This window comes from Mandrillus leucophaeus, unplaced genomic scaffold (genome assembly GCF_000951045.1).
Source record: "Mandrillus leucophaeus isolate KB7577 unplaced genomic scaffold, Mleu.le_1.0 Scaffold988, whole genome shotgun sequence".
In the NCBI taxonomy this organism is placed as follows: domain Eukaryota; kingdom Metazoa; phylum Chordata; class Mammalia; order Primates; family Cercopithecidae; genus Mandrillus; species Mandrillus leucophaeus.
Window position 1 is genome coordinate 701,046 of NW_012110785.1, and position 12,716 is coordinate 713,761.

Sequence of the window (12,716 nt, forward strand, 5' to 3'; positions counted from 1 at the left end):
TAAATAAATAAATAAATAAATAAATAAATAAATAAAAGTTTGATAAAGGGAAAAAATAAAATAGATTCTTAAAGTTCAAGCCAACAATTATTGACTGAATATCTACTCTGAGTCTAATATGTTAAGGATATAAGAGTAGATTATAGTGTTACTCCTGCCCTCAGGGAGCTTATCCTTAAAGAAAGAAAAGACTACACAAGAAATTATTAGAGAAGACAGAAGAAAGACTCTTGATCAGAAGAAATCTGTCCTACCTACTATTACAGTTAACCATTGAGTTCAGTAATTACATAGCCCACATATTTGAAATCCATAGCTCATTACATGAGATAGGTTGTTCTAAGAATTCAAACTTTTCTTTTAAACACAGCTAAAGTTTAGAGTCTGTCAACCTTAAATATTTCCTTCAGTGCTCCACCTCCAGGAAAATCTGACAAAAGCATTATTACTTGTTGTGCTTGACAATTAAGCGATGAGTCAAGCTCGCCTGGAGACATGTAATTTTGGCAATTATTTTCCCTGTGATCTCATTGTAGTATTTTTATTGCTTATCTAACGTTGAAAATTATGTCTATTTTGTCTATTATGTCTATTTTGTGCCATCACTGTGGATACTTGGATGGATAAAACAGTTCCTACCATAAAGGAGCTCACCAAATACACAAGAGTTTTAATTGAATGCAGCTAAGCGTGACAGGCATGTACATGGTATCACTGGGATAGGGAGGAAGGGCACACATAGGATAATGGTAAGTCTGATCACTCAATGATCACCTGAGTGTCCATTGTATATTTTTGTCTCTTTATAAGCCTGGTGAGGAAGGAGAAGATGGGTAGGAAGGGACGGAATTTCTGGAGAATGTGGGAATTTGCCAGGCAAAGCACAGAGGAAGGGGTGAGAATATCAAGTAGAGGGAATAGCAAAGCACCAACCTGGGGAAAAATCAGAGCATGAGCCTGGGCCACAAGCAGAATAGAGTGTCACGATGAGTATAAGAGGTAGGCCAGTTGCAGATTATGAACCTTGAAAGCCAGTGTTAGAGATTAGTTTATCTTCCAAGTTAGTAGTCTCCAACGTATGTCCTGGAATACTGGAGAAATTTTAATTCTCTTAAAAAATTTCTATGCTTTTGTGTAGAAAAATTATATGTTTATGTATATAAATACACACGTACATACACATGTGTATATATATATAATTTTTCATTCATTGAAATCAGGACCTTAATTAAGAGGATGACTGGGAATGGGATAAATGAATAAAAAAGCTCTTTTAGGGTTATTAAGTACTTAAAAACATCCAGGAGGAGCTGTCCAGCAGATAGCTATAAATGAAAGTGAAGATCTAGGAGGGACCTTTGCTTAGATATGTAGATTTAGGAGACATCCAATGAAGAGAGAAAAAAAAATCAATGAACCAATGGTAGAATCTTGGAAAACACTAACATCTACAATAATATGGGCACTTAAAATTTTTTAAATTTGTTTTTATGCTCATATTTGAGAACTGTGAATAATTACTTTTTTCAAAAGTAAAATTAGAGCACAAGAGGCAGTGCTTGTACTTTTATTTAAAAACTCCCAAATATTAATACAAAGTAACTGCTAGGCCTTATTATTCCTTAGCATATGAAAGTGAGACACAATGCGTTGTGAAGGGGAAAAAATGTTAGTAGTCCAACAGCAATTCAGAATGAAAAAAATTTCTTGCCATTTTGGGGGGCATCCAGTTAAGGATTTTAAAAGTCTACCATGAAACAGGCACTTTGAAGAAATGGCTGATTACAGGGCTGGCTCAGGGAAAATAAAGTGAACTTAGGATACCTTGTGTCAAGGAAGTGCTTCAAGATTAAAGGGACTATCAATAGGACGTAAGAGTTGGCTTAGAGAGGCTCCCTCTAGCCAAATCTGGGATGATGTGAAAATCAATAATAATAATAAATTCTAACACATAGGGTATTTAAAAAAAATCTGTGAATCAAAAGTGTGAAAGAAAAATGGAAAGTTCTTGTTCACAAAAAGTCAGCCAATAAATGTAGAATGAATGATGGTATTAGAAAACCCCCATCTTAGCCAGGCACGGTGGCTCATGCCTGTAATCCCAGCAATTTGAGAAGCTAAGGCGGGTGGATCACTTGAGCCCAGGAGTTTGAGACTAGCCTGGCAACGTGGCGAAACCGTGTCTCTAAAAAAAATACAAAAATTAGCTGGATATGGTGCCACACATCTGTGGTCCCAGCTACCCAGGAATTTGAGGCTGCAGGGAGCTGTGATCATGCCACTGCAACTGCAGCCTGTGTGACCAAGCAAGACTCTGTCTTGAAATAAAGAAATAAAATTCCCATGTTGCAACTTCTATTTAATAATTGATTGATGCAAAGAATCAACAGATGTTAAAGTCATTGGGTTAGATTGTTGAGGAACAGGATATTTGCATAGTCTCAACAGACTCCTTAAAGTGAAAAAGTATCTTAGAATGGGAAGATAAGGCAAATATCACTTTAACCAAATGTCACCAATAATGGGAGAAACTCACATGTGCCTTCTGATGCCATACAAATGGAAAGTACATATCTTCTAGGGCAAGATCCTTTAATTAAATCTAATCATGAAAGAAACAAACAAATCTAGAATGTGGAGCATTCTGTAAGGCAATCATCCTGTAGTCTCCAAAAATGTTAGTAACAGAAAAGGCAACTAGCAAGGCATGATGGCTTGTGCCTGTAACCCCAACTACTCGGGAGGATCACTTGAGCCTAGGAGTTCAAGACCAGCCTAGGCAACAGAGCAAGACTCCAACTCTTGAAAACAACAACAACAAACAAACAAACGTAGCACTGTGGCTCGAGCCTGTAGTTCCAGCTACTTGGGAGGCTGAGGCAGGAGGATCCCTTGAGCCCAGGAGTTTGAGGCTGCAGTAAGCTATGCTGATGCCACTTCACTCCAGCATGGTCAACAGAGCAAGACTTTGTCTCTAAGAAATAAAATAAAAATAAAATAAAATAAAATAATAAATAAATTGGCCAGGTGTGGTGGCACATGCCTGTAATCCCATCACTTTGGGAGGCCAAGGTGGGCAGATCACATGAGGCTGGGAGTTTAAGACAAGCCTGGCCTACATGGCAAAACCCCGTCTCTACCAAAAATACAAAAATTAGCCAGGCATGGTAGTGCACATCTGTAATCCCAGCTACTAGGGAGGCTGAGGCACAAGAATCGCCTGAACCAGGGAGGCGGAGGTTGCAGTGAGCTGAGATCATGCCATGACAGTGCATGTCTATAATCCCAGCTACTCGGGAAGCTGAGGCAGGAGAATCGCCTGAACCAGGGAGGCAGAGGTTGCAGTGAGCTGAGATCTTGCCACTGCACTCCAGCCTGGGCGACAGAGAGAGACTCTGTCTCAAAAAAATAAAAAAAAATAAAAAAATAAAAATAAAACAGAACACCACAGAGAAATCAAAGAAGTCTACTTTTTTAAAAGGGGAGCAGTGGCCGAGCACCGTGGCTCATACCTGTAATCCCAGCACTTTGGGAGCCAAGGTGAGCAGATCCCCTGAGGTCGAGAGTTTGAGACCAGCCTGGCCAACATGGAGAAACTCAGTCTCTACTAAAAGTACAAACATTAGCTGGGTGTGGTGGCGGGTGCCTGTTATCCTAGCTACTTGGGAGGCTGAGGCAGGAGAATCGCTTGAACCCGGGAGGCGGAGGTTGCGGTGAGCTGAGATCGTGCCATTGCACTCCAGCCTGGGCAACAAGAGTGAAACTGTCTTTAAAAAAAAAGAAAAAGTAAAAGGTGGGGGCAGGGGGAATTAGTGTAGAGGAAAGGATGTAAAGGAGGAGACTAAACCTAATGTATCAACTATGTCTGAGTTCACAATAAAAATAAAACAAAAACATTTAGATATAAAGGATATTTTAGGAGCAAATGGGGAGTATCGATTTTTATATACACTAGCTATTATTCAATGTTAAATTTCTTGAGTGTCATCATGGTATAGTGGTTACATAAAAGAATGTCCTTGTTCTTAGATATGTGGTGATATATTTAGGGCTCAGTCATCATGATGACTGAAATTTATTTTCAAAAGGATCAGTGGCCAGGTGCGGTGGCTCATCCCTGTTATTCCAGCACTTTGGGAGGCCTAGGCGGGCAGATCACGAGGTCGAGAGATCGAGACCATCCTGGCTAACATGGTGAAAACCTGTCTCTACTGAAAATAAAAAAAATTAGCCGGGCATGGTGGCAGGCGCCTGCAGTCCCAAATACTAGTGTGAACCCAGGAGGCGGAGCTTGCAGTGAGCCGAGATTGCGTCACTGCACTCCAGCCTGGGCGACAGAGTGAGACTCCATCTCAAAAAAAAAAAAAAAAAAAAAAAAGAAATATACACATAAGAGATAGGAGATAAAATAAATATAACAAAATATGAACACTTGGTGAAATTAGACAAAAAGAAATGGATGTTCACTGTACTATGTTTATAGCTTTCTGTAGCTTTAAAAACTTTCAAAAGTAGAAGTCAGAAAAAACATAATTTATGTATGGCTAATATGCTACAGTTGATTTTATTTAGATGAATGTGCTAAGTACTAATAAATTATTTAGTACTTTTTCAAAAGCCCACCATGAAATGCTTTCCCATCAAAGCTAACCAAGCTAAAAGGTGAACTGTCACTTCCAGCAAGTGCCAGCAACATTTTGTCTTCCTCCCCAACATGAGTCAAGAATCATGTTTGATCTACCTGTGAAATTAACAAAGCAGCAAAACACCTATATCATTCAGCCACCTTATCAAAAAAAATTTAACATTGGAAAATCTGTAATCTTCTGGTTTTAAAATAATTTATTTCATAGGTCTGTTTTAATTTCATGTCTCACAGCATACATTATTTAACCAAGAGGTGTTGGACAGAGATTGTAAAAAGGGAGGAAACATTTAGGATAAGAAACCGGCTCAATTCTATTAGAATTTGATCCTATCTTGTAACGTCTTGCTAGGATAAATTTCTATCATACTTCTTTTGTGCTTACAAAAAACATTAACTTCTGAATTTCCAATGTTGTAAATAAAAAATTTTACAATTAAGTATGCATTCAATTAACACACAAGGCAACCAAATAAATTCTGTCATCAACATTAGCATAATGTGTATTTCCTGTCACTGCACTAACATTAAACTAAACTTCAAACCACAAAAACATTGTGACTAACATTAAAAAGGCAAGCTGTAAGATATTCAAAGCTTATAAAGGACAAATTGCACATGGTTAAGATGGGACATCATTTGACAAGGGCTGGTGTTGTGCATATGGCTGCTTTTTTTTATAAGAAGGCCACCGGCAAACAGGGCAACAATGTCGGCCCCCAGCCAACCACATCACAATGCAATTCTGATGAAACACATGACCACAAGGCAACCCCATTAGCAAACACCCATTTTCAAAATTCTCTAGGCAAACAACACATTCAGTACAGTGCAGCATATCAGCAGGCCAAGTTAACCAATCAGGTTCCATATCTTCATTAGCATTATATGATCCATATGACCTTCCCTTCCTTTCATATGGGCTGGTCTGACAATATTTATTGGCACATGAACAAGCCTCAGCATCACAGTGACTTGCTCTTCCTGGAGAATTGTGAAATACGCTTTGCTTATCTTCAAATACTTCCTTCTCACTGCTCAAAGTGTATGTGTTCTCACTTTCTGAGTCATTTTCAGTATCTTGAGACCCCTCCGACACTTCCTCTTCAGACTGGACTCCAAGACATTTAAATCGCCACATTGGTAAGTTTTTAATATAATCAGTTGGTATCAGAGGGTGAAGCCAAAGGTCAGGAAAAGCTAAGCGCTCCAAGAATAAGTCAGGGTCTTCGTCCCAATCAGATTCTACAGGAAAGTTCTGAAAAGAAGCAATCGGGTGGAAGAGGTAGCTGGTGTACCAGTCCCACAGACTTGATAGCCATTCTAAGTTATTGGCATTGACTTCATCATTGTTGTTGTTGCGCCTTCTCTTCTTCTCAAAGTAATCAATTAGTAAACCATGTCCAAGGTATGTACTGAGAAACAGGGCTGGGTGTGAAGAGTAAAACATCCAGTCTGCCCTTACCCATGAAGCCAGTGTGGTTGTATTAGAATATCTCAACAATTTTAAGCTATATTCATAAAAGCTATCTAAGTAAGGTAGCTGTAAAAAGCCCAACACAGGTAGCCAGGAAATAATTAATAGAGAATTATATGTCCCTAAAGTGCTTATGAGAACCACAAATCGCTTGATGGTAGCTCCTTGTGTAATAAATAAGTCCATCCAAGCCATAAGATTAACTAGAACCAAGCTCAAAACAAACAGATCATTTACCTCAGGTTGTAATGAGCGCAAAAATGAATCCATGGCCTGAAGGGATATAAATTCGCCTGTGTGGTTTCCATATCTGTAAATTCCTTCAGGAGTTCTAAGTATGTATGATGGCATATTATATATGCCAATATCTGTCATATAACTCTTGTTGTCCCAATTTTCTACATTAACAAAAATAAACTCAACTCTTCCAGTAAACTTTATACTTAGTGCAGAGAAGAAAGCTGGGGGCTGGTCAAGGTTTGCAAATAGGTATATTTTTAACCAATACTGATCACTTTTATTCCATTCTTCTTTCAAATGTTCAGCATTATAAATGGTTTTGATCCGAGAAGCTGCATGAGCAGTTATCCATTTAAAAATGTGCTCTACTTCAATCTTGCGTCCACTGTATTCCTTAAGCATGACTTTCCCTTTTGAAGTACTTGTTTGTGGAACAGACATAATGAGTGTGGATCGGACCCAGCCTCTTCTCCTGCAATATCTATAAGAGAGGAAACTGTAAGTAAACAGCTAGGCTGTAATGCAATCAATTTATCTTCCCTGATAAATTTCTTTAGCACCTGTTCCCAAAACCAAATAATCTCCAAATAATCAAAAAGTAGTACCACTACTTGGCAGCTGTGAAAAGCAAGCTCTGTTTTTCTAGTTTGTTTTGTATTTCTGTTTCTTTTTTTTTTTTTTAAATAAAGTGTATCTTGAAAAGCCTGATTCAAAGGAATCAGCAATTACTTCAGCATCTCTTATGTACCTACAACTGCGTTATGTGCTAAGATCCAGAAGATAAGAATAATTCATGCTCAGAAGGAATTTAAAATCCTATTAAGGAGACAAAACAGAGATAAAACCTTATATATTCTGTTGCTAAATAATGCAAAAGAAGTTCAAAGTTTGGGCTGGTGCAGATTTCATGAACGGTTCAGGAATTGAACTAGGTCTTAAAGGATGGTTAGAATCCAGATGGGTGGAGAAAAGAGAAGAAAACAGATTATCCTAAGGCTGAGTCATTGGTTTGGTACAAGCTCCTTGAGGGTAGGAGTCATGCTCACCCATTTAATTAACAACTACCACAATGCCTGACTGCTACAAAGTAATCTGCACAAAAGCCAACCAAGAAAAGAGCAACTGCAAGCCCCATATATGTTTGTATTCTTTTATTTCTTCAATGAAGATTATGAAGAGGAGTATTTAACAAGAGGAAACAAAAACAGGAAGTATTTAGATTAAGAGGTTCACTTCAAGAATGATTCCCATTTTACAGCAGAGTATATTCAGAAGAATTTAACTAAAATTCAATCATTCATTTAGATTTATTCAGTAGGGTCAGGACTCTCTTCCTTTTGGAAACCTGTCTACTGACAGGTTCTTGCTAGGAGACTTGTGACATCCATCTCCCCTTAGAAAACTAGGTAATGAGAGAAAATAAATATTAAAAAATGAAAACAGGCTGGGCGCAGTTGGCTCACACCTGTAATCCCAGCACTTTGGGAGGCCAAGGCCAGGAGATTGAGACCATCCTGGCCAACATGGTGAAACCCCATCTCTACCAAAAATACAAAAATTAGCTGGCATGGCAATGTGCGCCTGTAATCCCAGCTACTTGGGAGGCTGAGGCAGGAGAACCGCTTGAATCTGGGAGGCAGAGGTTGCAGTGAGCTGAGATCACGCCACTGGCACACTCCAGCCTGGGCGACAGAGCAAGACTTTGTCTCAAAAAAAAAAAAAAAAAAAAGAAAAGAAAAATGAATGAAAACAGCTGTTGTATCCCAGTAAAGAGATTGTAAGTGAAAATATTTTCCTTTTGTTTTTTATTTTTAAATTTTTAGTTATTTTATTTAAGAGATAGGGTCTTTCCCTGTCACCTAGGCTGGAGTGCACTGATGCAATCACAGTTCATTGTAGTCTTGAACTCCTGGGCTCAAGCAATTCTCCTGACTCAGCCTCCTTGAGTAGCTAGGACCACATATGCATGCCTCCATGCCCGGCTAAGTTTCAAAATAATTCTTTGTAGAGATGGGCCTCATTATGTTGCCCAGGTTGCCTTTTGTTTTTAGTTTTAGCTCGTTTTAGTTTCTTTTTTCATGTACCACACAGAAGAGTTAATCTTTTGTTTTTACAAAGTATTTTTTTTCCCCAAAACCTACCATGTGAAATTTTTAAGTAAAATTTACCTCAATACAATTGTAGAAAAGACAATCTACCACATGGATACGTTTTATTTGTTACAGATTTGTATATGCATAGTAATAAATAACTGACTTCTCATTTTGCTACTCAGAATATTGATGTAAAACTCAGAGATATTATGCTTTATTTAGCATGGATTATATTTTATTAAATAAGCATATTACACATCACATAATCAGATGAAGAGAGAAGAGTCTTGACATAGATAGCATATGGCTTTATAATGATAATTTTATCTCAGGGATTTTGTGATATAGTTTAAGATAAATGATGACAAGATGCTATGTTTTAAGACAAGGTTAGTGATGATTCTGGAAAACTGTCTAGGTGACTCAAAATCACAGACCGTGACTCTTAGCTTCTTGTTGAGTTGATCCACTTCCTTAATAAGACAGATTCCATTAATATCATTACTGTTTTAACTAAATGGTCTGAAAAGTATATATTCCTACAAAATAATTATCTTCTACTCAATGCAAAATAATAATTCATTGATTGACATGAATTCTATTTTTACCCTATCCCAAAAAAGTAACAAGTCAAATGCATATGAACAATTGTCTTATTTATATCTTAAATATCTTCGAGTATCTTTAACGTTTTCATTGCACATGATATTTGTGATGACACATTTCAACTCTTGGCCATCCATTTTATCTTCCTACTGTGGCCTCTGATTTGTGTCATAAATTAAATGACAGTCTTTCTGACAGAAAACTTACTTTGTAAAATGAACAAGTTCTAAGTGCAGACATTTCTTCATATAAGAAAACAAACATATTATGTGCTTTCTTTTCAGTTCAGAGCTAAGTAATAATTTTATCATTCCAGATAGAATAATGTTGTATTACCTTACATCAATACAAAAACTTTTATTGCCAATTCAAATTTTTTTTTTTTACAATCTGAATAAATTCAATGACAATACCATGAAAATATCCTCTAGTTTTTAAACTAAACCTTTTGAGTTCTCTTAGAGACCTTTTAAGATCGCTTAGAGAATTTTAAGACTGAAAATGATAAGAAACATGGCTTGTGAGTTTTGGTCTTCCAGTTGCTGATGTGACATGCTATATTTAAAAAGAGCTAGGCTTGGTGACTTACACCTGTAATCCCAGCACTTTGGGAGGCCAAGGCAGGCAGATCACTTGAGGCCAGGAGTTCGAGACCAGTCTGGTCAACATGGTGAAACCCTATCTGAACTATACAAAAATTAGCTGGGCATGGTGGCGTGCACCTGTGATCCCAGCTACTTGGGAGGCTGAAACATGAGAATCGCCTGAACCCAGTAGGCTGAGGTTGCAGTGAGCTGAGATCGTGCCACTGCATTCTAGCCTGGGCAATACAGTGAGACTCCATCTCAAAAAAAAAAAAAAAAAAAAGAAAAAGAAAGAAAGAAAGAAAAAGAAACCTTAACGTTTCTGTTTATGTATGCTGTTTTTTCAGACAAGGTCATTGGCCTCCTTGGCTTTCCTGGCTCTCTCTGCAATCCCTTCTCTTCTCCTTCCCTGTTTTTTCCACAGGCCACCATCCCAGACACTCTTGCCATAAGGCTTCCTGTTTACCACTCAGCTCCTGCAATTCCCATGTCCTCTATCTTCTCTTTACCAACCCCCATCTCCCCAACCCTACCCACACATCATTACCACCTCATCTCCTATTTTCTCAAAAAAATTACAGAGTATGAACCTCATAGGAAAAGCTCTCTGAAATCGATCTGTTGGTTAGGGAATGAGAAGAGGCAGAGCCAGGCAAGGCCATTCCTTTTGGGTATATGGGGAAAGAAATCAAAGTTGCTACAACTGGACAGAGTCAGAAGCTGCTCTGAAGTGGTAATCCTGAATGTTCTTAAGGGAGCTGCTCTGGTTTGGTTACGGTTTGTCTGTCCCCACCAAACCTCATGTTGACATTTTCTTCCCAGTGTGGCAGTGTTCAGAGGTGGGGCCTAGTGGGAGGTGTCTGGGTCATGGAGGCGGATCCCTCATGAATACTTAGTGCTGCTCTCAAGTTAATAAGTACTAGCTCTGGCAAGACTGAATTAGTTCTTGTGGGAATGGAGTAGTTTCCTTGACAGTGAGTTGACATAAAGCCACATGCCCTTCACATGTGGTCACTTCCCCTTTGACCTTCTCTGCCATGTTCTGGCAGCACAGAAGCCTCATTAGAAGCTGAGCAGATGCTGGTACCATGCTTCTTATACAGCCTGCAGAACAGTGAGCTAAATAAATCTATTTTCTTTATAAATTACTCAGCCTCAGATAATCTTTTTTTTTTTTTTTTTGAGACCGAGTCTCGCTCTTGTCACCCAGGCTTGGAGTGCAGTGGTGCAATCTCAGCTCCCTGCAACCTCCACCTCCTGAGTTCAAGCGATTCTCTTGCCTCAGCCTCCCGAGTAGCTGGGACTACAGGCACCCACCACCAAGCCCGGCTAATTTTTGTATTTTTAGCAGAGATGGGGTTTCGCCATGTTGGCCAGGCTGGTCTTGAACTCCTCACCTCCGGTGATCCACCTGCCTTGGTCTCCCAAAGTGCTGGGATTATAGGCGTGAGCCACCACTCAGCCTCAGATATTCTTATACAGCAACACAAAACAGACAAGGCAGGAGCTAAACAGGTAAGGAAAGTATAGCTCTACAGTGGGACCAGCATATTGAAGTCAGCTGCCCAGAGGCCACCCAGAGAAGGGACTACAGTCAAAGAATGCAGCACAGACTTTTGGTATTTTTAAAACTCCAAAATCAAGATGATGACTCAATTACTCAAAATATGTGATTAAAACACTTCCTGAATAACACTATTCTCTGCCCACTTATACCCTGCATTGAAATTCTGAACACTCTTTTCTGTATCTCTAAATTTTATTCTTCTATATCTCCATAGTCATCAAAAGAAGAAAAAAATGACCCTGACTAAGCATAGCTTCTATGGCAAGAACAGTTCTTATTCCAGTTGGAGGACTTTCCAAATGAGGAGTCAGGGACACATTATTGGAACTGGTACAAGTCACAGTGCAACAAAATCATTTTCTGATGAAGCTGAGTAGAAGTACTTTTTTTAAATAACAAAAACTATAGCTACAATCAACAAAAAAGCAAAAAGTTACTCAAAAAAACATTACTTCAATTGTAAATAAGAGCTAGGATTATTTGAAGATGAAGGATTTAGAGAAAAACATCTGGAGCTAAGTTATATGTATCTCTTCACCATTTCTCAGCTAATACAGAATCAGAGCTTTTTAAAAGAAGAGCTAAACAAATTTGCACTAAAATCCACTGGACTGAATTATGACACTTCTGATGCACTCTGATTTATAAGATTATGATCTGTCTGCCCCCACCTAATCATTCTTTCAGTTTTTCATATTTAACAGATTTTTATTTTGTTTTTGAATTCTTTATTATCTAATAACATTAGACTTTAATTAATGTATTCAACTTTATATATTTTTAAAATGTGTTTTTATTTGATATTTTCTAATATATTTATAAACTATAATGTTTGAAATATATTATTTAGTTCTATTGAGTTTTTAAAAATACATTAAGTATTTTAAAAGAAGATAGTGATATGAATACTGACTTTTGACATAAATTTAAAAATCTAAATATCAGCATTATCATTTGTTCTAGGTATTGTAAAAATCAGTGAGGGAAGACCTTTCACTTAGACTCTATTTGGAAATAGGATCTTTGGTAAATGATGGATGGAGATCAGAATGATTTCCTTTTCAAAAGAGCATTAAGACTTAAGCTATCTTGGACATTTCAACAAAAAGTCAATGGGATGTGATTAAGATTCTGTGGTTACCAGCCTGGCAACACAGCAAGACCCCATCTCTAAAAAAAAAAAAAAAAAAAAATTAGCCAGGTGTGGTGATGCATGCATATAGTCCTAGCTACTTGGGATGCTAAGGTAGGAAGATCACTTAAGCCCATCCATCAGTTGGAGGTTGCAGTGAGCTATGATCACACCACTGCACTCCAGCCTGAGTCACAGAGCCAAATCCTGTCTCAAAAAAAGAAAAGAGGCCGGGCGCGGTGGCTCAAGCCTGTAATCCCAGCACTTTGGGAGGCCGAGGCGGGTGGATCACAAGGTCAGGAGATCGAGACTATCCTGGCTAACATGGTGAAACCCCGTCTCTACTAAAAATACAAAAAACTAGCGGGGCGT

At 38.2% G+C, this 12,716-nt stretch overlaps 1 protein-coding gene and 1 long non-coding RNA gene across 3 annotated transcripts in view; one reads left to right on the forward strand and one right to left on the reverse strand.

Annotated features, from left to right (window-relative positions):
• Positions 1-12,716, reverse strand: part of LOC105532832 (E3 ubiquitin-protein ligase RNF103) — a 119,811-nt gene that overhangs the window by 94,711 nt on the left and 12,384 nt on the right. The window contains exon 4 of one of the 2 annotated variants that reach the window (XM_011971132.1): positions 4,820-6,843. The exons of the other annotated variant lie outside the window; for it this stretch is intronic. Coding sequence (XP_011826522.1) covers positions 5,268-6,843 — 1,576 coding nt within the window. The 3' untranslated portion in view covers positions 4,820-5,267. Of the gene's footprint in view, positions 1-4,819; positions 6,844-12,716 lie in introns of those variants that run through there. 2 annotated transcript variants of the gene reach the window in all.
• The window catches only part of LOC105532831, a 15,113-nt gene continuing 7,830 nt past the window's right edge, over positions 5,434-12,716 (forward strand). The window contains exon 1 of the long non-coding RNA XR_001005050.1: positions 5,434-5,788. This is a non-coding gene — a long non-coding RNA (uncharacterized LOC105532831). The remainder of the gene's footprint in view (positions 5,789-12,716) is intronic.